The sequence below is a fragment of the Drosophila suzukii genome, chromosome 3, assembly GCF_043229965.1.
Source record: "Drosophila suzukii chromosome 3, CBGP_Dsuzu_IsoJpt1.0, whole genome shotgun sequence".
Taxonomy (NCBI): Eukaryota; Metazoa; Arthropoda; class Insecta; order Diptera; family Drosophilidae; genus Drosophila; species Drosophila suzukii.
This window is the reverse complement of record NC_092082.1, coordinates 85164008-85188757: the sequence shown is the minus strand read 5'-3', so window position 1 is coordinate 85188757 and position 24750 is coordinate 85164008. Positions and strand designations below refer to the sequence as shown.

General features: G+C 42.0%; 6 protein-coding genes across 10 annotated transcripts in view; 2 read left to right on the top strand and 4 right to left on the bottom strand.

The window, feature by feature from the left end:
• Positions 1-24750, top strand: part of RpS25 (ribosomal protein S25) — a 234165-nt gene that overhangs the window by 21454 nt on the left and 187961 nt on the right. The gene's annotated exons all lie outside the window — the stretch shown is intronic.
• On the bottom strand, positions 68-3656 carry Ipo9 (Importin 9). Its single transcript, XM_065865290.2, has 6 exons — positions 3420-3656; positions 2694-3338; positions 2218-2636; positions 1614-2165; positions 762-1550; positions 68-700 (listed from the first exon to the last, which is right to left on the bottom strand). The coding sequence occupies exons 1-6, from the start codon at positions 3556-3558 to the stop codon at positions 188-190; spliced, it is 3057 nt and encodes a 1018-aa protein (XP_065721362.2). The 5' UTR covers positions 3559-3656; the 3' UTR covers positions 68-187.
• Positions 3852-6308, bottom strand: Irbp (Inverted repeat-binding protein). 2 transcript variants are annotated; one of them, XM_070996967.1, is made up of 3 exons: positions 5551-6308; positions 5231-5293; positions 4767-5129 (listed from the first exon to the last, which is right to left on the bottom strand). In XM_070996967.1, exons 1-3 carry the CDS (start codon positions 6221-6223, stop codon positions 5002-5004), a joined length of 864 nt encoding a protein of 287 aa, XP_070853068.1. In that variant the 5' UTR covers positions 6224-6308; the 3' UTR covers positions 4767-5001. The 2 variants fall into 2 exon arrangements, with proteins under 2 accessions (XP_016931005.4, XP_070853068.1); XM_017075516.4 differs by having other exon boundaries at positions 3852-5293; positions 5551-6304.
• On the top strand, positions 6530-7526 carry mgr (prefoldin subunit mgr). Its single transcript, XM_017069470.4, has 3 exons — positions 6530-6710; positions 6788-7182; positions 7245-7526. The coding sequence occupies exons 1-3, from the start codon at positions 6624-6626 to the stop codon at positions 7345-7347; spliced, it is 585 nt and encodes a 194-aa protein (XP_016924959.3). The 5' UTR covers positions 6530-6623; the 3' UTR covers positions 7348-7526.
• mRpL40 (mitochondrial ribosomal protein L40) lies at positions 7627-8506 on the bottom strand. The gene is made up of 3 exons (XM_017069469.4): positions 8372-8506; positions 8060-8305; positions 7627-7999 (listed from the first exon to the last, which is right to left on the bottom strand). The coding sequence occupies exons 1-3, from the start codon at positions 8395-8397 to the stop codon at positions 7681-7683; spliced, it is 591 nt and encodes a 196-aa protein (XP_016924958.4). The 5' UTR covers positions 8398-8506; the 3' UTR covers positions 7627-7680.
• The window catches only part of pros (homeobox protein prospero), a 57739-nt gene continuing 56005 nt past the window's right edge, over positions 23017-24750 (bottom strand). For all 4 annotated transcript variants that reach the window (XM_070996504.1, XM_070996506.1, XM_070996507.1 and 1 more), the window contains one exon: positions 23017-24747. In XM_070996504.1, coding sequence (XP_070852605.1) covers positions 24568-24747 — 180 coding nt within the window. In that variant the 3' untranslated portion in view covers positions 23017-24567. The remainder of the gene's footprint in view (positions 24748-24750) is intronic.

The following is a 24750-nucleotide window of genomic DNA, read 5'->3' as shown; positions in this document are numbered from 1 at the left end:
TTTTATAATTGCGTTATTTTTACCTATTTCCAAAATCAAATCAAATCCATTTCAACTCCTAACCGGCTTATTTAGAAAATATATAAATGTTTATTCAATCCAAGGGTTAGCAACAATATATAAATACAATTAACACAATTCGACGTACAACACGAAAAAAAAGAGGGGTTCCTCCATCTGCATTCTTCTACTTCTGCTGCACCTTGTTGAGCAGGACGAGACGTTCGCCCTCTGTGAGGTGCTCGTAGAAGGTCGGGAAATGCTCGTTCTGCGTGAAGGTGGTAAGGAACTTCTGCAGATTGTCGGCAATGTCGCCCTGGTAGTTGGTTTCCTTGAGCAGCTCCTGCAGCAGCTGCTCATCATCGGCATTATCCTCATCTGTTTCGAACAGATCGGAGATGTATCGCGGCTTGGCCGGATTTCCGGGTGCATCTTCAGGCTCGCCGTCCTCCTCGCTGTCCGTGAGAGGCTCGTCGGTCTTGCTCTCTTGGAAGTGCTGGTACTCGGAGATCAAAACCTTGAAGATCTTCACGAGCGCCGGAATGGTAACCCACTTCTGGGTTGTAGCCGCTACGGAGCGAGTACGTCTGCGGGTATCTGTGGGGTCATCCACCAGCTCCTTGAAAGTTATTGTGGTCAAGCGGTTGTCTTGTGTGGCCACTCCATACTCAAATAACTTGCAGAGGGCCATGGTGGTGACCTGTGGGAAAACAAAAGGATTGGTTAGAAAATAAGTTTATATATATATTTATAATATATACCTTTCGCTCATAGTTGCCGAAGAAGGAGTTTTGGCGCGAAAGCCAATTGGTGAGCACAAACTGCATCGCAGGCTCTCCGTTTGGTCCGGGAACAGTGGACAGGAAATTGAGCACGGCGTCCATTTGGGTAAGGAACAAATGGGCAAAGATTAAAACCAGATTCATGATCACTTTTAGGCACTCAAGGTTCTGCATTTTGCTTATCACAGCCTTCAGGAGCATGTCCACGTTTTGACCCAGCATGCTACCCATCTTTGTGATAATGGTTATAACAAGACGTCCAACTTGGCCGGCCGCCGTCATTTCGCTGTTCATCGGATTTAGCAGGACAGTAGCCACCACCTGCATGATGCAGTTGACGCCCTCTCCATTCTTGTAGCTGCAAATCTGCTCCGGCGAGACATTAATGAAACTGCGCAGGCACTCGCCGCCGGCTACCATGACGGCATGGTCATCCGTGTGCATTACGCAGTTGATTATGGCGGGAAAAGCAGTCTCCAGCAAAGAGTTGCTTAGCGGCGGTTCCGTGTACCGCACGATTGTGTTCAGGACATCCAGAGCAATGTCCTGCTTCTCAGTGGAGGCTGCTCCCGTCAGCCCCAAGATGCTCACGATTGTTGGAATGAACTTCTCCTGTAGCGGTCCCAGGCACTCCTTGCGCTGGCACAGAGCTTTGATAAGATCTTGGACCGTTTCCAGCACAAACGGGTCCTCGGTGTACTTGAGGAACACAGCAATGGCCAAGGGCGTAATCTTGGCCTGGCTGGCAAAGGCGAATTCAGCATCAAACTGGAAACAAAAATAAATACATCGATTACATAAATAGACAATCAAAGGTTGACAATCACTTACTTTAACCATGATGGTCAATGCCTCCATTAGCAGGGCCAAAACTGTGGCCTTGCAACCCGGCACCAATGCCATGATTCCTTCTAAGAAACCAGGCAGCTTGGAAACCAGCAAAGTGCGCTTCTCCCCTTCGATAGTTTCGTTCGCCTGCAGGAAACCATTCAGGGTGCGTACTGCACTGATTCTCAGGATGTGCGACTTCTCCGGCGACAAGCTGCACAGCGTGACATCAAGGATCTCGGCCAACATCTGGGGATTGTAGAGGTCCGACTTGGAGTAGGTGCTCAGAGTCCACAGAGCGCGACCAACTAGAGGGGGCGATTCCTGATGCACAAGCAGATTGCGAACTATGTTCAAATAGTTGAGCAGGTCAAACGTAGAGTCGCCCTCGAGAATGATGTCGCGGAAAGCGTGTACGGCGTCCATGCAGGCCTCCTGGATCTTCCACCAGTTGGGGTTGTTGGCGGCCTTTTCCGCCTCGGCCACGCTGAAATGCCTGCCCAAAGCCTCCTGCAGTGGTTGAATGGCGTTTGCTCCAAACTCGTCGTTAATGGCCTGGGGAAGTAGGTTAATCAGTCGGAAAATCTATAGAAGCCTTCCCACTTACCAGCAGAACATCGCGGCCGCACATTCGCACCGTCAGCTCCACGCCACCATCATCCTCATCGTCCACAAACTTTTCAGGATCATCCTGCCAGTCCTCTAGCTGCTCTTCGCTCAGCTGAATGTATACGATTGTGATGTAGATAAGATCGGCCAGCACATTCTTGATGCTGCCACGCAGTTTGTTGCATGTCAGGATGCAGTTGATGAACTCTAGGATCTGGATGATCAGTGTTTGGAAATTGGTCTGCTCGTCATCCTCCTCGCTGTCACCGCTGGCCAGGGGATTCGTTTCAGTCTGGTTCACCGACACCTTTACGTACGTCTCGGCAATCTGGGTAAGCAGCTGCCAAACGATGGGCAAAACGCGGTCCATGAAGGGGTTTATGTACTTGGGCATCTCGTTGACCAAATGGGTAAACACTTAAGTGAGGAATACAAGATTAGTTTACATTTCGGGAAAGCGGAAATTCAACCTACCCTTGATGATTTCCGAGCGGAGGAGGAAACTCGATCCGGCGCCGCTGTTCATGCTAAGGTAATGCATAAGCTTGTCCATAAAGTTCGTCAGAATGGAGCTCATCATGGTGCTCTGCTCATCCTTGTTTGATATCAGTGTGGCAATGGAAGCGAACAGAGGCTTTAGGATGCGGATGGCCGATACACGGGTCTTAATGGAGTAATTCTGCTCCGAGTCGAAAATGCGATAGACTTCAGGTATGACCACCGGACCCAGTTCCTTGATTTGCTCCACATCGTAGGTGAAGTCCTGCAAGACCTGCATGGCTCCGTGAATGGAGTCCTCGTTGCCGCCCAGACACTTGACAATGATGTCAAAGAGCTCCGCCCAACCCTGTGGATAATCCGTGGCTGCTATGGTGGAGATGGTGTGGGCGACAGACGAGCGGATCTTGGAGTTGGGGTCGTACAGTCCGTTGGGCAGGATGTTCCGGATGGTGCGCTTCGCCTGCTCGCTGGCCATGCAGCCATTGGCCTTTCCACCCGAATCCTGGTCATCCGTCCAGTGGTTCTCCACATAGCGAGTGAGCATCACGATCGCAATCTGTCGGAGTGGCAGCTCATGAGCCTGGTTCATGATAATCTCGGACAAGTAGACGCCATAGCCTGTGAGGGATGACAAGGGTTAGCTGGAGCTACATGTGGACCCCACCCAAGCCACGCCAAGCTGGCTGCCCGCCAAATCACCTTCCGTGTACTCCAGCTGCTTTGTCCGTTTCTCCGCCAGCTGCAGGACTCTTGTGTCCGAGCTGAGGAGGTTCTGCAGCTCCTCGATGATCGCCTGCTTCACGGAGTCTCCGCAGTCATTCTGGAATTGCAGCGACATTCTGGGCCGGCAGTTTACAATAAATTAATTCGCAATGTCCAAAATTCGCATAAAGAAACCGGCGCGGCGCTATCACATGTAGCAAACATGCGTTTTCCAATACTGGCCGCGCTCAGTTATTTCTATCGATGGAAATTTTAAGCAATTATCGACTTTCAAACTGTATTCTTAGCTATTTTTTAAAGTGTAAGGCCTACTATTCTTACTAATTCCAAAAAATGTTTATTCATACTTTTCGTATATGCTTGCAACATGTGTAACTTTATAATTATAATTACAATTATATTGTTAGCACTTTTTAACTCCCTTTTATTCTGAATATGGGTTAAATACATAAATACATTTTCACTTTTCTCCTTACATCAAGGAATGACCGAAAATCGGTAACTTGAATATAACTTAATAAAGATTTCATAGGGTCGCAAACTTAAACGACTAAACAAAACAATCGTACAAATAAGAAATTTTAGGATTATTTACAGTATTTACCAACAAATATTACATTATGCGGCGGACTCACTTGAAGCTTCGATTCGCTCCACCAATTTTGCCTTTGTTGCCGACTTGGGCATCGAAGCATCGAAATGGAACCGCAAAATAAACTGAAGTTGGGCTGCTGTGCAGTTTGCCAGGCTCTTATCCTTGATTAGACCCCTTACAAAGTCCAAGTTCTTAAGCTGCTCTTCGTCTACCTTTGGCATTTTCGGGGCGCTTGCACCGTCTGCGGTGGATTTAGCTGCTCGTTTCTTGGCCGGCTCCTCCTCTGGATCGAAGATATTCTCGTATTCGGGCACGATCTTTTCGATGCGCTTGTCTTGTTGCGTGGTGTCCAGCAGATTATCAAAGCTACTGTTGTCCGTCGTAAAGTCCAAGGAAAGCGCCAAAAGATTCGCCTGCAGGGCGTCCAGACTTGGGTCGTTGATCAGATTGGGCTGGTAGTCAACACGCAGCTTCTTGATGATCTTTTGGAAAAACTCGACGCCCTCATCGGAAGCCGAATTCCCAGTATCGTTCCAATCATACATATCTATGTTTCGGATGTGCTTGGCCTCCGGCAAGTAAACGATCTTAAATCCATCGCCGCAGAGCAGCGAGCGGTAGTTCTTCTCGTCCGCTTTATCCGGTGCCTCCACTGGCACCAGTGCCACATAGCGAGGGATGGACTTGCGCCTGCTCATAAACAGGCAGATGGCTATCTTTTCCCGCGCTAAGCAGCGCTCCCACAGAGCCCGGAACAGACGCTTTGATCCGATGATACTCTGATCGTCGGGATACATGAAATTTGAGGGCTTGCTGTAAATCACCTCCGGCAGAGAGGAGCGGTGCTTGAAACCCAGCAGCATCATTTGAGGCTTGTGCAGGTTGCGCACCCGGTTTATCTGCTCTGTGCTAATGCGCAAGTTCTTCCCGCCCACGTTGCAACTGTACCAACCGCCCGTCGACTTAATCTGGTACTCGTGAAGGACTTCCTCCGACTCCTCGTCCTTTTTTTGCACCGTGATCACCCGCTTGGTGCTTACCAAGCTGTTGTCCCTGCGCAGGATTTGTACTTTGCGCGGATAGGCGCGTCGCTGAAAGTAGTTATAGTACTGTACGGACATGGAGAGGTTGGGTCCCAGGTAGAAGCTGAAGTGGCCCAGGCAGCGACGCAGGAAGTCCTGCTTGAGTTTGCGGTCTGCCAGGATCTCTCGCAGCATTTGGGCATCCGGTACTTGGAAGGAGTCCATTTCAATGGCTGTAAAGAGATTGTATATTAAGGAGTATATAAAGAGAGTATTCCAATTTAGAATTTAAAAGTATTTTTTTACTTGTAAGCCAATCCAAAACCACGAACCAATTGGGCTTCACTTGGACGCGGGTGAATGATTGCTCATGTTTGATCTGCGAAGTCTTAAAACCTTCCAGGCGAAAATTCAACGCCAAGGAGGGGAACAGACTTCGCATATGTTAGACTTAAGGAAATGGATCATAAATTCTATTTATGTGACTTACCCCTTGAGAGAGTGATGAACTCTTTGTAGAAGGGCTCGTAGTCAAAGTCATCTACCATGGGAATAACATGAAACTCGAATTCCTTCCCCTCCAAATCGCTGGCCTTTTGCAGGGCTGCCTGGAAGTGGTTACTGGACGACGGATGCGGCGTGCTCACATCGGTCAAGTAAACGATCTTGGCATTGTTCAGCTTCTTGCCGCACTTCTCCAGCATTTCGATGCAAAGCCGGATCATAAGGTCAAACCTTCCGTGGCCATCGGGCTCAACTAGGCCGTACACATTGGCGAACTGTGTCTCCACCCCGCCCATGAACTCCAGATAGTGCTCCACAATGGGTTTGGTTAGCTGTCTTAGAGGCAGGAACACAGCGCAATCCTCGGGCATCACGATGTTGTCCAAGGCGTTGGCCTCCAGCGGCAGCGGACTGTGCTTTGTGTTGGCAAAGACTAGTCCGATGAGGTCCTTGTCGTTCACCAGGATTCCAGATATAAAGGCTGTGCGAATGATGTTCAGTGCATCCATCAGGCGATCCACGCCGGCTGTCTGCAGATTTGCGTCCACCACGAAAAGAAGGGCCTCTCGACCATGGTAGTCCCGCTTCATGGCCACTTCCTCCTCATCCTCGGAACCGGACAAGAGGTCCACATCGTTCTCGGGATTCCAGGTGCTCATCTTTTGCTATTTTATTTCAGGTCGCAATTATTTGTTCGCCAATTTCACAAGCGACCGCGTTAATCGACGCAGCAGGTCAATCGGTTTTTTGATCTATCGATGTGTGTTGGAGATGACAGTATCGAAAAGTTTTTTAAATGTTTTTAATTTGTATTCAAATTTTTTTTAATTTAACAGCTGATTTTGTACGTTCTAAGTTTAAAACTAAATATATATTAAAAAATAAAAAGTACATGTATTAATAGATTGTGCGACTTATACCTATCGATAATCTCAGCTTGCAGCACCCAATCAATAGTTCCGTCGCAATTTTGACTCATCTCCATCGACTTTTACAGCGGCAGGCTGACCTCCTGGAAATTAAATTGCATTTAGAGACTGCACGCATAAAGGCATCAGGATGACTGGCATTATGGACTCGGTGGAAATGCCCAAATTACCGGAAAACCAGAAGACCTTCGCCGGCATCCCGGAGGCAGTGTTCCTGGTGAGTGGTCCTAACCTACAAGCGTGCACCTGCAGCTGGCGACTGGAGGCTAATCCACGTTCCTTCGGCCATTGCAGGAGGAGATTGACTCATTCATGGCGCAGCCGGAGAACGAGAACTGCGAGAAGGTGCTCCAGCGGCTGGACGAACAGCACGGCAAGTACCGATTCATGGCCTACAACCTGGAGGCGCGACGACGCAAGCTGAAGTCCCAAATCCCCGACCTGGAGCGCTCCCTGGAAATGGTGAATGTGCTGCGCAAGGAGGACGAGGAGCGCGAGACGCAGTTCCTGCTCAGCGACCAGGTGTTCATCAAAACCTTGGTGCCGCCCACGAAAACAGTTTACCTCTGGCTGGGGGCCAGTGTGATGCTGGAATACCCACTGGACGAGGCTGAGGCGCTGCTCAAGCAGAATTTCACATCGGCCGTGGGCAACCTGAAGTCCGTGGAGCACGACCAGGACTTTCTGAGGTCAGTTGGGATGCCTTCTACCCCCAGAAAGAACATTTCCTTACAGTAATCCTTTGTTTTAGGGATCAAATCACAACCACTGAGGTGAACATGGCGCGGGTATACAACTGGGGCGTGAAAAAGCGGCAGGCCGCTGCCAAGACCAACGCTACCACCCCCTCGTAAGGAGTCGCTCCGCAATCCCATCCGAAGATCAAGATCAACATCAGTAGCAGCTACTGCTACGTCTATCGCGTATTATTTATTTCGACAGTTCACCGAAAGGGCTCGGCAGGCATCCCCGCCTGCCCTATTCTCGTTCTCCACTGATAACAATAAAACCGCCACACAACGCACCAAGTTGACTCCAAAAGAGGTGCTTATTCCAGAGGGTGGAGATTCCTTCAAAAATGCAATACAGACATCGCCAGTGGAATACACAACTCAATGAAAGAAAACTCGCTATTTTAGGATTAAGGGTTCCATTTATTTCAAATCTATGGCCTCATGCACACCACCTCACTTGACCTCCCACTTCATGGACTGATGCAGGTAATCTCCATCGGGACTGACATAGTTCTTGATGGGGGGCGTGGCCACGGGTCCTTTGACAGCGACGGGCAGCAACTGGGGATCGATTTCGATGGCCGCCTGGTACAGCTCCTCGGATTCCCGGCGGAGCTCCGCCAGGGCCTTGTTTTGTGCCTGGACCAGTCGGTCGATGATTTGGAAGTCAGCTACGCGCTCTTCGTGTTTATAGTGCGCCCACTGTTTTTTAAGGAGAGCACGTTCCTCCAACTCAGCGCTGCCCAGTGGGGTGAGCTTCCTTTGGCGTTTGCTGAAGGAAAGGAAAACTTTACATCTTTATGCCGGAGGAAATTCCATATGAAAAACCTACTCCTTTTCATCGATGAGCTCCAGGGGAACCTCCAGTTCCTCCACGGGTTTCAGCTGCCGCGCATTCTTCTCCAGCCGCCGGATCTGCTTCTCAATCTTCTTCTTCTTGCGATCCTCGCGCTGTTTGACGATCTGGGGGTCCAGTTTCTTCTTTTTCTTGAGGGGCTCCGCGCAGAGAACAGAAGTCGTTTGGAAGCAACGTGCAACCGCGACGCCGGTAAACCCTCCACTCCTCTGTAAGCCCAATCTGTGACGGAATGTTTCAGTCAGGAGTTAACAGTGGTGTTCTCAGGGAGCAGCTGCATCCACTCACCTGGCAAAGGCGCCCAACAGCGACATTTTTAATAAACAAATGTGGAAAAAACCTTTGCGTAATGTACGAACAGCTGTTTTTGTTGTTGTTCCTAGATGCTTTAGCGATGGCACATTTTCGATAACCAAATTCGGTTAATCGAATATGGTAGGTGCATTCGCTAAACCTGGAGTATGTATTAGATAAAAGGTGTGTGTCGCGGATACATCTCCAATTCTCAAAAATTACTCATACGACACGTATGCCAGTAGTAATTTTGTGGATAGGAATCCTTTTCCCCTTTCAATTAAGTTCGTTGAAAGAGGGATCTTCATCTTTGCTTATAGAATGGTTCAAGGAAGCGCAGGCATCCGTTATTTTTTAGAGACCTCAAGTTCCCTTTTAACTGCTTACCGAATTAATCTATACCCAGTCGGACCTGTCCATAGGAAAAATTTGTCCTATGGAAAAAGTCCATTATGGACAAAGTCCATTCCGCTTTACATAGGAAATTCCTATGGAAAAAGGTCTGAAACCCCCAGAAAAAGTACAAGTAGTGCCAACCCCTGAATTTTTCCTATGGAAATTATTGTTGAATCAAGCACCACATGCCTGACGGTCCGACTGGGTATACACAGACAGATCTAGCAAAAGTTTTAGTTGCAAAAACAAGTACATGTTTTAAAAGACGCATAACATGGCTTATTGTGTATGAACCCATGTGTATGAACCCATTATCACCGCTCAATTACTTACCCTTTATTTTCCCAGAAGAAGAAACAACACCGACATCTCAATTACTATTTTTATACGATTTTAAAACTTTATTTTTAAAGATGAAAATAAACAATATAGTTTTATTGTGTGTTTTTGTATTTTTTCCTTAGTAAATTTTACATAATTTTTCAATAAAATAAGTTGTTTGTTTTTTTTCGATTAAAAATGTCATATTGTAGTTTAGTGTTTTCCTCTTGTTTTACAATTTCCTTTCCATTACACGTTTTTAGTATGATGTCTTTCGATTTTGTCGCTTGCATAAATATAAATTTGTATGTAATTATATTCGCTTATATCCCAAATACTGAATTTACCTCATACATATTTTCATTCATTTTTTGTGGTGTGATGGTGTTGTGTGGTGTGGTGTCGTTTGCTTTTGCTTTGCGCTAAATGCATTCTCTAAATGTAAATCCAAATTTCGATTTTCCGTTTTCGGGGCTTTTAATTGCAATTTTCTTTTTTTGGTTTGCGCTAAATGTACAATTTTGTGCGATTTTTTCCGATTTTGCGGGAACAAAACTGGTCCAAAAGGGGTATTTATTTTTCATGTGATTTGTTGGCCTGAAATGCGTTTCCGAAGTTTCCAAAAGTGTACACCAAACCAAAAGTATAAAACGGAACCGAAATCGAAACCGAAACCAAAACGTGGCTTATACATATATCGCTATGGTTCATTCGAAATGAGTTAGTTAATCATATAAAGTTAGTATATCGTACTATCGTAAGTGGATACGCGACATAGTCGATTGTGAAATTTTCTCGTTTCCCAACTTTGTATGTTTCCACCGCGTATTACATTCATATATGTTTGTTTTGCTTGATTTTACTTTTGCATTACTTTTGGTTTTCTTTTCTTTTCTTTGCTTTCGTTTCATATTGTGGTAAATAGTAATGTGTGAGTTTTGGGGACACTGGGGTATGGGTAAATCGGGAACTTGGGTGACGTTTCCTATTGATAGTACATATTCTTATAAATTTAAACTGTGTGTGAAGTGACTTGATTCAATCGTTTGTTTTTGGCCTCCAGCTTCTGAGGAAGGGAAGGTCCTGCGGTCATATGTCAAGTTGGAATTTCGAAAATGTCTTCGGCTTCTGCTGGCCTTCAATTTCGCTTACTTCGCACTAATCAAATTGGAAATCAATGTGTGTTAAAATTTTAACTGAGAATAAATTAGGGTAAATCGTATATGCATTCGCGGGGTTTCCTCTCATTTGATTCTCACCTAGCTCCGGGATTACTAGGATTTTTTTTGGCATATATCCCCGCCTTTCGCATTTCCCGGAGCTCTCCTACTACCACTTAGTTTACAATTACATTATAAAAGTTATCTCTAAAGTTGTTTGTACTATTGCTTGGAAATCATTCCGGTCTATTGTTGTATTGTAACTGAAAGTATTCATTTTTCTATATTTTTCACAATTTTCGCCTTTTGTTTTTTTGTTTGCTTAATTGAACATAAATCAATTTCATGGCTTGATTTGGTTTCATTTTGGGCCCAGAAGGCCCAATAAATTTCGATCGTTTGCATCCATCAACCGAAACGATGCAATTTCCCCTTCGCCCACTGCTAACTTTTTTTTTGGAGCCCAGTGGGCGGGGCTGTGTTCCTCAAGTCGATCTTTTGTCAATCCTAAAGGTTGGCCGAAACGGTTTAATACGTTTGAAAAGTTGTAAGCAAAGAACCCTTTACACACCTCGGTGTGTCCTTGTTTTCTTGGTTTTAGTTTTTTGGGTTTTTTTTTTCGTGTGTGTATGGTATCGTAATCGTTCGGTTATACAATGTTCAGCTCAAAGGAATATACATACTTATATACATGGTGTCTGGATGTTTGTGTATAGGTGAGAGGTGTGCGTCTGTGTGTGATACATAATCAATTTTAAATTTTGCTAATTTTTGCTAGTTCTTTCCCATCGTCGACTAAAGAAACGATTACGATGCTGCCAACTCAAGATCTCTTGTGTGTGTTTTCTGTCTGCAGTGTGTGTTAGGGGTAGGAAGAAGCACAAAAGTGGGAAACGGCAGGTTTCCCCCTTCGTTTCTGGAAAGTCTTATAGTTTATCTGCGATCCTGCGTCGCGCTCTTTTAGTGTCGCTAGTTCCGAGTCCTTAAATATAGTTCGCTCTATACCTAATTGCCACCTCATCAGTATGCCGTTCCTAGTTCATCTCATATCATCGGTTTCCGCTTAACTTTGAGTTGAATACTTAGTTATTCCCTTCTAAATCTAAATTAAATGTAGCATAGTACATGCAAGTGTCAGTTGTCAGTGTGGCTGTGTTTTCGTGTTCTTTTTAAAGTACATTGATAGATGAGCAACTCAGCGCTATAGGCGTATGTATGTACGGGGTGTGTGGGGGTATACTCGTGGTGTCTATATCCAAACCTTTGTTGCTGTCTTCGCTAGTCTAAATCATTAATTTTCCCACACATAATGTTTGTCTAAATCGAGTTTTATGTGAATTTCCATTCGTTTACATACTAGAACTAAATACATACATATTTTTTTCGCTTACTTAGGTAGTCAATTAAAATTTTTTGCTAGGGAAAGGGGGTTGGAAAGTGGGGAGAGTGGTTTTTGAGATTTGCCATCGATTTGCCGTTGCTTGGTTAGCCCAAATCGGGTAATTCCTTCGGAGGGACAGTGTGACCAGGCCAAAGTGTGAGGCAGTTTTGGTTTTTGCTTGCTTTCCGGTCTATTTGGAGCCCTTTCTCTTCGTTTACGTTTTCGTTTCCGCTTTCGCGTTCACCATCGTTATCGCTTAGTTTTGGTTTTAATTTTTTTATACTTTTTACACGTTTAATTTCTTTATACAATTTTTATTTATAATTTCTTCCACCTCGTTTTGCTTTAGTTACATAAAAAATTAACAGCTTTTATTTTTTGGTATTTTCTTTTTGTTTTCTTTTGTTTTCATTGTTACTTGAAGGCACTTTAGATCGGACGTTGTGGCCCCATTTCAAAAATTGCTTTTCACTTGCTCAACTCGTGTATCACGTTGCCGCTTGCTGCTTGCTGTTTGCTGCTTGTGTTGTGTGTTGCATGTTGCTGTTGCATGTTGCATATTGCATGTTGCTCGAGTGCTATGGAGACGTGGTCGCAAAAAAAAACAAATTAACAACAAAAGCCTAATCCAAAGTTGTTCGAAACTCTGCCGAAAGTTGCGTTCGAAATGTTACCGAAATCCTTGGTTCGAAACTTGTCCTTTGCCTTAACTTCTGCTTTCTTTTTGCTTCTCTCTCGCCGCTGGTTGCTTGTATTGCCTTGAGTGCTATGGTGCGAAACGGATCTGGATGTCCTGGAGTTGCCCGGTCAGCCGGATGCCGATGTCCTGGCCGCCAAACCGGGCAGTTTGGTTTTATTTTCGAGGCTTGAGAACTGCCCATCCTTCGGCCCGGTTCACAAATCGCCATGGAACTCGGTAATGCCAAAGAAATCACCCCCAAATAGTCGGTCCATCGTAAGCAAATCTCAAAAATAATGAAATGGGGTCTACATACACATATGTATAGCTGGTGGATAGTGGACAAGGTATAGATACATATCAAATTTTAAAACTAAACATTGGGTTAGGATTCATAGCGTTACCTTTATAGTATTCTTTTTGGTTTTTACGTTTTTTTACATACACATCTTAATTTGAAGTCGGTCTCAGCCCCACCAAAACCTAACTTAAGTAGTGTCCTCGACTGGTTTTTCTTTCATACATCTAAACATTTACAGAGTTTTTGGGGAACATAAAGTTTACTTTTTCTTTCAATCTTCGCATTAGCTTTTTGGATTTTTATTTTTAACATACTTTTCATACACTTCTTTTTCTATATGCTCCGAACCGCAGTTATGAATTTTGTTAATTTCGTTTGCTTTTTTTTGGTTTCTTCTTAATTTTGAATTGTGCTGCTGCAATGTTTTTGAATTTTGTTGGTTGCTTATTCGGTTTCAATTGTCAGCGAGGACCGGAACTGGTTTTTTAGGCCAGTTCCTGTCACTGCCTTAGTTGTCGACTAGTCATGTTTTTAGCTTTTTCCTCTACTGTTTTTTCATAATATCCTTTCTTTGCTCGTGTCTACAATTTAAGACTGATTTTTTTTTCACAAAACCCGAACTGAGGGGAAAACTAAAGGTGCTTTCTGCAGTATCCGAGTCCGAATCCGATCGGATCGAATCAAACTTAAGCTTAGATAAGGTTAACTACCTGGAGATGTATCGAAACTTTGCTCAATTTTGCCCGTATTTTCTAAATGTACAATGTTTTCGTATTAAATTTATTTTAATTTAAGTTTGTGTTTTTGTTATCGCTTTGTTTTGGTTACGTTTTTTTCTCATTATGCATCGATTTATTTACGTTCTTAAAGATAAGGCGCGAAGGTGCTTAAAATAAGCTTGTACTTTTTCTGATATTTTTCCAACACGTTTTCAAAATTTCTTTCAAAGTTTTCCATTTCCCCGTTCTGGTTTTAGGCTGCTTTCTCTACTGTTTACTTCCCTGCTTCTTCTACTGCTTTCCGAAATGCAACTGCTTGCTGCTTTCGCTTACAATTTAAGTTTTTTGTTACGAAATTTTGTGTTCCAAAATTCAGTAATTTTGCATATAATTTTTGGATTTTGAATTCGTATTTTCCCTTTTTTTGTTAATCCTAAAGTTTTCTTTTCTTTTTGGTTTTTGTTTTTTATTTGGTTTTTGTAAATTTGTCCTGAATGTTTACACCGAGAGAGAATTATCCAAACATGGCCGAGAGGTTTTCAATTTTGTTCGTTTCATTTATTCCATTTCGTGATTTTTATCGTACTTTCTTGATTTCTTGATGTCTTTATCCTTTTTTGAGCTTTTAAACGCGTTGTGATTCAGTGAAAAGTACAGATGTTGTCGTCTTCTCAAAGGGAAATAAGATAATCTAATTGAATCGAATCGAATCGAAAGTAAACTGCAATTGTTCTCATAGAATGCTGCCTGTAAATTATTAAGCTAATTTAGTTTTACATATTTTTTAGTTTAATTTTTAGCAAGCAGCCCAGTCTTGAAATGTCCCAGTTGCATCAAATTCGCAGACCAATTTTTGTTTCCTACTTTTTGTATTCCCCTCTAATTTTACTTGCCAAACTGCTAAATGCTGAATTTTTACCGAGTGTGACCGAAACTTTTAATTTCTACGCACATATATCCCTTTTCCATATGCATATATGCGCAATGTGTGTCATATGTTTATTAGGAACATTACCGAAATACGTTTATATTTAATTTTACACTTATACCTAAACATGATTTTTTTGGGGGCCTGCGAATTCTTCAGAAAACTGGAAACATACTGGACTGCTTGCATCGCGTCTTTGGTCACATTTGGTTTTTATTTTTGATGTCTCAATTTGAATCTTCGTCTGTCTGAGTTTTTTCTTTCTTTTGTTCCGAAATTCACGCCAAAGTCTTAGCCGAGAGTTGGTTACTTCATTTAGTTTTTCTTCTTGATCTTGCACATTTGCAAGATATCTTTTTCTTCTTAGTTTTATTTTGCAAAATGCAGCGCGTTGCTTTTGAGCCGAAAGTTGTAATTTTTTTCTCTACGTAATATCTAAGCCGAAATATTAAAACGTTCTTCGAAATGCTACCACTTGATTGAAATGTTTCCTTAGCTCCTCCTCTGATCCTGCTCTGAAATCTGTTCCTGTGCTGCTTTTGATTATGGTCTGGAGTTCATTATTTTTGTTTGGTTGGGTTGGGCTTGGCTATAAGTATGCTTAGAGGTGTGTATGTATCGTTATCATTTTTATTATCCTGAAAAACTATAAGTAAGCTGATGCATCTGTGAACTGAGCTTCTTCGGTTGTTGTTGTTGGCTGAACGGCATTAAGTTGTTATAGTTACTGTAGTTGTTGTTCTTCGGTTTTGGGTGGCTGATGATGAGTTCTATTTAGTGTATCTTTTGGATATTCATTGCTTCTGTATCTTGTATCTCATCTGTCGGTTGTATGTTCATAAGTATGCTTGTTTGATTCTGCTTCGTGTGGCTGACAAAATATAAATCAATTACGGCGACTGCTAAACTATGAGTATAAATTTTAGTTGATTCTCGTTACGATTATACCTATGCTGACATTCAATTTCGTAGTATCTCTGTTTGTTTATTTTTTTTGGGTGTGTCTGTGTCTGCGTGTCTGAGTGCGTAAATTAAACCTAAAGGCGGCGGAGGATCACCTCCTCCAGCCGATCTGACCCAATTTCCACTTGGCCTATACTGTGTGAGTAAAAAAGCATACAAATATCATATAGTTTCTCGTACTGATTTTGGCTTGGAACAAACTGCGTATATATATTAAGGTAATATATAGGTGTGTCTGACTGATTTGCTGTTGCTTTTGCTTTTGCTTTGCTTCTGCTTTTCTGCTTTTGAATCGGTTTCTGCTGCTGCTGTTGTTGCTTAGGTTGGCTTTTGGTTCCTGCTTAACATTTATTAGAGACTTTTGCTGCATGCGCTGAAGATCATTTTATTTCGACTGATTTTCGTTTGGTTTAGTTTTCTTTGTTTGTTTTGTTTTTATTTTTTTTTGGTATTTTTGTTGGTTTTGTAATACATATTTAAAATAGCAACTACCATTATCTTGTATTTGTATTTTATTATTATTTTGTTTTGCTTGCTTTGAGTTTATTTCCTTATATAAGTAATAAGTTATATATATTTATAAGGTTGTGGATCGTAATGTGGTTGAGTGTGTGGTTCGTGTGCTTTTGGGGGGCGGGGGTCATTTGGGGGTCACTCGGCCAGTACCAGGTAATATTCGATTTGCATTTCCCGCTCGGAAAACGCTGCGCAAACGATCTCCCTCTCTTTCACTCAATCGATTTCTCACTTTATTTTTTTTTTTTGTTGCTTGGGTTCCGGATTTTCTTTACTCAGTGTACATTTAGAACATTTGTTAGCTATGCTGAAATACGGATTACGACGTCTAGAGTATGTATTTTATATATATGTCTATTTATATAGTTTCACTTATCGTATAAATGTTACCGGCACTATTGTTCAGAACTCAAGAGTTATTCAATTTTGCATAATGCTTGAATGCTTTAAACTCAGTCTGAGAATGCTGCCAAACTTTGTTGATCCAACTAAAAAACTCGACTTACTAAATGTAAACTAAACTTTTCACATATATAAGATTGCTTTATACATGTGTGCTTGTGTATTTACTGGTTACTCCATCTTAAGACTTTGTTTCGATGCTGCTTCACTTTCTCCGTTTTTTTTACTTTCTCCTCTACTTTCTCCTCCTCCCGAAAACTAAGTATAATCTTTGTATGAACCTTGAACTTAAGAACTCTGCTCTGCCCTCTTCCTTGTTGTTGTTGTACTCGAACGAACTGAGGAGATGCTCAACTGAAAACTGGCTGGAAAAACTGCGGCGCCACGCCCCCTTTTCTGGGTTAATCGAGGGGGCGTGGTCGCCGTTCTGGCTTGTCTATTTCACTATTGGTAACTTAAACGGTAAATTGTTTCTGTGAAAGGCAACTGTTGCGCGTGGAGGCCGCAGAATATCCAGGATATTTGGGGAATTATTCGGATTTTTTGGGGTCAAAGGTTAATGGGATAGGTTAATTTATTTTCAAGCTGCGGCTCCCGCTCGGTTTGTTTGTCGTTTTGCTATATTTAGTTGTATATGCTATTGTAAAAAATATCATTATAAATACTTTTGTTTATCGGTTTACGCTTACGTTTACGGCTCTCGTTACGTTACGGTTACGGTTAGGGTTACGGTTAGCTAACGGTTACCTTAACGCCTACTGTGGTTGCTGTTGCTGTGTTTTGTAGCTGTAGCTCTCGCTGTTGTTCGCTTTTTGATTTGATCGGTAGCATCGGCTATAGCTAGTCGATATATAGCCCGTCGATTGCTCTGTAAACTTATACATTATAAAATATCTGATCACATTTGTTTGCAGTCTCTGTATAAATATTGTTGTTTCATTTGTTCGCTTAACGCCTTCGTTTACATGGTTTACGTTTAAATTACTTTACATATTGTACACATGCCACGCCCCCTTTGTGGAGGGCGAATGACACGCCTTTATCTCGGATAAATTATAGGATGGGCGATCGATCGAAACCTGGATCGATGGCCGAGAAGGAAAAACTTGAAACTGAAAATCGATTATTTAGCTTTTTTCGTGGCTCGTTGGAATTGCGTTTTTCGTTTGCTCCTACAGTTGTTTTACATAAAATTTCGTGTAGAATTTTGACAAACGTCTGGCCCCGTTCCTGGTAATATTTATGGGTTATTTTGTTTCTAATTCTGAAGGACTAATGCAGCGACTGCTTGCTTCTTGGTGGTGCCAATGGGTGCGATTTCGTTTTGGTTGTACTTCAGTTTGACGACGGCTGGTGGCGCACCTTTAATCCTCGAGGGATTACAAAGGACGCCGAGTGGGAAATAATAATAATATTGCTGGGCTATTGTCTGGGGGCTATGAGGGGCCCCCGTCTCGATTTGCGTTTTGTCAATTTTCACCTGTTTATTGCTGCTGCATCTGCAAGTGCATCTGTATCTGTAACTGTTTGCTTTATTGTGTGAGAGTAAACCAAAGGAGTTTTGCAGTTCGTTTCGCAGCGCGTTGCACGCCCCTCAGATCTATAGATATATATATAGGTATATACATATATATATTTTCGATTTTATACCAGGAATGGCACCAGTTAAACGCACGCAAAGTTTTGTGGCTCATTTGGGCCTGCTCTCGATTGATTGAGTTGGCTCGTAAGAGAATTGTGAAACAAAGGGTTTTTATCACTTATTCTTGTTGTCTATGTGAGTCGATCTGAGTGTGGGTCCCCGATTGGCTGATCGACCCGATGCCAGCCAAGATATATCCCAGTTCTGGGCAGGCCAAGCACGGTTTGCTTAAAGTTTTGATTGTGGCTACTTCTCTGGTCTCTCGGTTCCCTCGGGTTCAGCAGGCAGGCATCTTCTTCGGGGCTTCGTCTTTTATATATATATTTTTTATAGGCAGTTTCTTGACTACCCATCTATTGGCAATTTCTTGTGTGGCGTGCTCTGCTCTCTCAGATATTTAGGATATATCCCATCGGGTATCGGGTCTAATGTGGGGCACTCAGATCTTCTCGATTGCTGATTCTTAAATGAAAACATAATTGTTGCTGTTGTCGTTAATTGCTAACTGAAAATCTCGGTGAACGAACTAAAAGTTTTGGCTTATTTGGCTAATTGGCTATTGCTGCGGTTGTTGTTGATTGATTTCGTTTGAGTATAAAAATATAAATCGTTTTATAAAAAGTTATTGGTTGCTGTTGCTTATTTGTTTATTTGTTTGTTTGTTGGTTTGTTTGTTGGCTGCTTGTTGCATTGTATTGTACTATAAATTATCCCGGTTCGTGCGTGGCACGCTCGTCTATTGCAAATGAAACTGTGACATAAAATCTGATTCTCCCTCTGACTCCTTTCAAAATTCAACTATAAACACTTATGGATTAGTTTTGGTATTGGTTTATATGTATATATATTTATATTTGTATTCGATCATGGGTAAATATTCAGTTATATTCAGTGTAAAATTTGAACTCAGGATGGCTTAAAGACTCAACACAAAGAAATATCTCTCTCCTATCGCTCCCTATATAGTATATATATAGCGTATTTATCTTTGATATGTGTAGACAACCCAAAAAAAGTTGCTGCTGGAAGTGCTTTGTGCTGTTGTTATTACCGATCTCTTTTTGTTTTCGTATTGTCGCTTCTAATTGGGCTTGTTGTTGTTTTTCAATATTTCGATTTTTTTTAGCTTTTTCGCTTTGTATATTTGAGTAAAAATATTTATTGTGGTTGTGGAAAACTGTGAGAGATTAACTCAAAAATATCACATACGAGTTGTGTATGTTTCCCTGGCTATTGTTGGCTGTTAAAACTAAATTGCAAATTCTCCTCTTCCTATTCTTCACTGTTATCGGTTACTTAGGTAATTGTTTATCGTTATCGTTGTTTTTATTTGGTTATCGGTTTTTTGGGGGGTTTATGCAACTTTCTCTTTATATTTTTATACTTTCTCATGTGCTTTTTTGATGTTGTTGTATATATATCAATTTGAATTTGGAATTTCCATGGGCAACGTTCATTGCGGCCGAAATGTTGGGGTTACGTCATAAGCCAAAAGTTTTAACCTCTTCTTCATAAACTTCACAAATAAGGATGCGTAAGATTGATTCCTGATTGATCAACTGAAGAATGTTAGTAATACTGGTTGCTGTTGCAAAAATTGCAATTGAATTTTGATTGTTTAACTAAGTCCTTTGGTGCAGGCGCACAGTGCATGCCGAAAGTATACGCACTGTGCGCTGCTCTATTGCAGTTTGTTCAAAAGAAAGTTGTGGCGCACATGTGTGTGTGCACCACGGCTTAATCTTCGTACTCTCCTCTTCTCCTCTCTTCTGTCTGATTCTTCCTACGCCAAATAAGTGATAAAAATTTTACTTCCAAACGGTTTGTTTTCTTTTTTCTGGTTCGATGTTTCGATTTTGGGCCAAAAGTTTTTGGGAATTTTGAGAATCGCGCTTGCTACTAAAAAAACGCAATTGTTTTTTGGAAATATTTCATCGTTTAAATAGATGTTTTTCGTTTCATTTTTTTCATTTTCATGTATACCAAAACTGCAAATTTATGTGTATTTTATTTTACTTCGTCTTTTCTGTCTTGTGATCAGATGTTTTCCAAACCAAGGATGTTTAACTAACTTATGGTTACGTTGAAGTTGAAGTTACGAATAGATTTGCTTTGATTTACCATGGAGTATGTGTACCCTACGTGTAAGTTTGACTGATTTGCTTCAGTGTTTTGTGCGTGTGTGGGCTTGCCAAAGGGGATCTGCTTGATATATATACCGATTTGGGTTTGGCACATGTCCTATCTGAATCCCCTCATCCTCTTCTTCTTAACGGAAATCGTAATGCGCGCATTTTCAATGCAGTAAGGCTGTGAGTGAATATTTTCCTGGCCCTGGCCAGAATGTCCTGTTTCAGGGACTCTGAGTGGGGGTCAAAGGGGTCGCTTATGCTTAGACTGTAGTAATATTTTAATTACGTGTATGTAGTTGTATTTAAATGTCGCTATGTACAAATCTGATCAATTTCTGTTATCGGTTTTGTTTTGTTTTTCATTCAGTAATCAGTAATCGGTAAGTTTGGGTATTTTTCTTTTGGTTTGCTTGGTATTCTGCGGTATTAATGCTTTTAAAATCTAGTTAAAATTGCATATGGCTGCGTCTGCTTTTATATTTGGTAATTGTTTTACGTGTAGTAGGTATATACTTATCTCGCCTTCCATCTCGCTCTCGCTTCCATCGTCTGCTTTGATCATCGATCATCGATTTGATCGATTGGTTTTCGTTATCGGTTTGCGTGCAGTGTTCATTAATGGTTTTTAAGTTTTTAGTCCTTCTGTGCTGTGAATTCAATTCTTGCTGCTGACCAACACTGGTCAAACGGGTCGCTGATTGGTTGCTTTTGGCCGGATGCTTATTTCCATATCCGTTTCCGGCGCTCGTTCTCTGTCTGGTTTCCTGCTGATGCTGCTGTACTTAATCTATATGCTTAGGCTAACTTATTTCCTTGGTGTAAACTGTACCTGGCGAACCGCGGCGAACAGCTTGGCCAAAAAACCGAGGAAGGAACTTTCTTCTTGGCCTATGGCTGATCTGTAATTCTTTTTGGAATTTTCCAACACCGAAAGGTTACTGTGGAGGAACTAAACTCGCTTTCCGGGGGCTTCTCGAAAGGGCGGGCCGAAGATTGGTGGGCGTGGCTGAAGGCTGGCCCAGCTGCTAACCGCGGCCACCAGGTGTCGCTTTCGCTTGGTTTGCGTCGCTCGAATAAGATGAATTATGTAGAATTTAGCTTACCCTTCTCGTCTCTGCGCTCCACCGATTAGTTGAGGTTGTTTTTATTTTGGGGTTAGTGAAGTGGAGTTGTGTGATAATGGTGGTGTTGTGGTTGCCAATCAGTTCCAATTTTGCGGTGAAAAATGCCAAAAGTGCTTCTGACGGAGGTCGGTTGGTTTGGTTTGGGGGAGAGTTGAACCAAAAAATGGGTGGTTTATAAGCGGCCAAAAGGTGGGGGTTAAATTTTGGTAAAGAAAAATCCAAGCGCCGTCATTTGTGTTTTCTGTTTTCTCAATTAATTTCGCTTTTATTAACCAATTATCGATGGGGGACGGACCCTTTTGTGGCCCGCCCCCTTGACTTGTTGACTTAAGTTTAAGTATGTATGTTTATGTTTAGTATAAATGTATGAAATATGTATGTTGCATTAAATATACGCAAGTGTAAGTGTGCTCCTGTGTCATTTGTTGGTACGCAAGTATATCGGTTCATTCGCCTTCCTTGAGGTAAAGAAAGAAAGCGCTGACTAAAACTGATGGAAACTGAATAGAACAGAAAGGTTTGAGTGCTTAATTTTTTCGTATTTCTCTTTTTGTATTGGTGTTAACTTCCTGAATTTCGACGGTCTAGATACGGTTGCTTCACGCTATTTTCAAATTTTGCTTAAAGATAAAATTTCGCCTAAAGTTTTGTTAGCCAAACGTTTATTGTTAATACGCCTTAAATTGCCTAAATGGTTTCGTCTCATAATTTTGCTCGTCTCGCAATTGTCAATTAACTATTTTTACATCAATCAATAATTTCGTATGGAGACCCCAATGGGAAGCCTCCATATTGGTTTTATCCGAAACAATAATGAAGTTAGTTCGATTTTTAGTTTGTTGTTAGTTACTTTTTCTATCACAAAATCAGTTACAATTGTATTTAGATCAATTTCATTTCCAAATTTTCTTTTCAAATTTCTCATTTTAAAATTTCAACTCCATTGCCAAAAGCCGCTTCCTTCGTAAATTTTGTAAAGGCATTAACAATCAACGCGTCACTCCTGAGGCCCTAAAATCGGACTTGAATTTCGACTTCTGTCTGCTGTGAAGGTGGGTGAAACTTAGGGTTAAGATAACTCAACTGGGTAATGCGATAAACGTAAACTTCAGTTCGATTAGCGAATGCCTCGTCTGCTTTGTACGATTCCCTAAATACTAATTTCGCAAATGCTTTTTTCTCATTTTCAATTATCCAAACTTGAATTTCACTTTCAATTTCGATGCGAAGAACACCAGTTTCTTCTACTCGATCTTGATCTTTTGGATTAGGAAACTCACCGTCTTATACGCGACTAATTTTGTCATAGTTACGCCAAAGTGCAATCAAATTTTGCTCAGATTCCTCTGGTTAAGCCTAAAAAAACTCGCTTAGTTCGTTTCAATTTAGTTTTAGCTAAAATTCAACTATTGTTCAATAATTTCGTGATCATTGGTGTGGCCGAAAGGTTTGCTGGGTTGTGCGATCTCATCTCATCTCCTTATAGCGGTGTTCCCATCTCATCTAATCTAATCTAATCCAAACTCCCACCAGAGGGCGCTAGGGTATGGGGCTGGCTAAACTTAGTAACTGACTGACTGACTAACTGGCTGGCTGATGGAGCTCCTCGGAGCAATTGTTGGGCCGAAATGGTCGATTTCGCTGCGTTCTTTTCGTTCGAGGAATATGATTTTGTCTGTGCCAAAAATTCAAATGTTTTGCATGCAGTTGATGATGTTGTTGCTGTTGTCGCGGTGCAGTTGCAATCGAGGATGAGATATTGCAGCTGCAGGAACAACAGGGTTTGCCCGCCCCTGGCCCAAAAATAATCGCCGGACGGAGAGCAGGCAAACATATCCCTCTAAACCCGCCCACTTTCCATGCTGTGTCTGCTGTGCTGATGAGTGAGAAGTGCATGATCGATCTCAGCCAGCCAGAAATTGGATGTAATATATAATATATATGTTTTAAAAATTAAGAGAAAGAAAAAACCATATTTTTAATTGATATTTTTGGTGTTTCGTGTATATTTTGTTTTGTTGCAACTCAAGGCCAAGTAAAGTAAATTAATTAAACTAAACGTTAACTTAACTAAACGTATAAATTATTTACATAAATAACAGACTAGTGTGTGTGTGTGGTTGTGTGTTGGTGGGGTGTATCAGTGTATATGTTGATTATACTATAAAATTAAGATGCGTGCTCAAAGGTGGGGCACTAAAGTATAAGAATTGATTAAAAATAAACCGCACTTAAGGGATTCATGTTAACAATTAACTTTGGTCGAAGGTTCGCATAACGTATTGTAAATGATAAATTGGTAAATTTAACTACCCTAACGCCCGCTGTTCGTACAAATACATAACTCTGGCTCTCTCTTTGATTAAAAATCTAAATAGTTTTCGCAATTTCTTAACTTTTTTTTGTGATTTTTTGCTTTTACTTTCGCTTAATAGACATCGAATATATGCTTAGCGCTTAAAAGGGGGGTTATAGGGGATATAGCAACTTTAGCTTTCGGGTGACTTTTAAACTTTTAAGATTAATTCCCGATTTCCGGCCGTCAGAGCTGCGCCTGCTTTTGTAAAGCAGTGTGCAACTGAGCGGGGAAAACTGCTTACCGGAAAGTCGGTCGGCCAAGCAGTGCAATGATGTCCACTTCCTGTTTGGCTGAGCGACTTTCGCTCTCTCTCAAATGAACACACACTTTGTACCGTTGCGAGCGTGTGTGTGTGTGTGTGCGTGGAATGTATTGGTGTATCTTGTTTTTTTTTTGTTTTTTTCTGTGGAATGTGTGTCAACTTTCGGTAGATCATTAGACGGCTCAACTATTTGTTAAATATTCATACGTATACGTAATCTTCTGTAAATATTTTCAAAAAAATTTCAACTAACAAACCAACGGCGAGTACAGTTTACACTGCCTGTAAATTACGCTCGGTGTGTACGGGGTGTTCTCAGGTGTGTGGCTCAGGTTCTCTTTCAATTTGCACTATTTCACATTATTAGATTAAGACTTGCTGCTCTATGTATAGTTTTGGTTTTGTTTAAATGTTTGCCGGGGGAGATTAGGATCTCCCTGGCCCACTTTCTTCATAATCTTGTCGCTCTTCTTTCGCTGAGGTTGTGTGATGTTTTTGGGTGTGTAGTTTGTGTGGTTTTTGGAAATTTTTGAAAAAATATTTTGCTCAATGTGTTTTCTAAACGCGTTTTCGACTCGTGTGTGTGTTTCTCACTCAGCTATGTCTAAGTTCCCTTCATTTTTCTCTGTGTGTGGATACTGTTTGTTCTTTTTTTTTCTGATTTTTGTTCTTTGGCTGGGGAGTTGGTCATATCCAGTCGTGTTTCCTGCGCAGGTTTAGCCTTTTAGCTTTGGCCTGCGCCTCGCCTTCGGATGGCTGCTGCCGGCCCTGGAGTTGGTGCCCGTAGTGGTGGTACTGGTGGTGCTGCTGCTGCAGATGGTGGTGGAGGCCGGACTGATGGGCGGTGGCATTCCCAGCGGATGCGGCAACGGCAGCGGCAGCGTCGGCAGCGCCAACTCCTCCACTTATTCCAGCTGCTCTAAAAAATTGGGCGACTTGAAGTACTCGGGCACGGGATCGTCCATGCGCGAGATGATCTTGTATATGGACTTCTTCCACGACTGCTCGGTGTCTTTGCCACCCTGTATTGCACGGAAGAACTCCCGCAGAGTCGATTCGACCACGAAGCGGAAATTCTGGGGTACCTG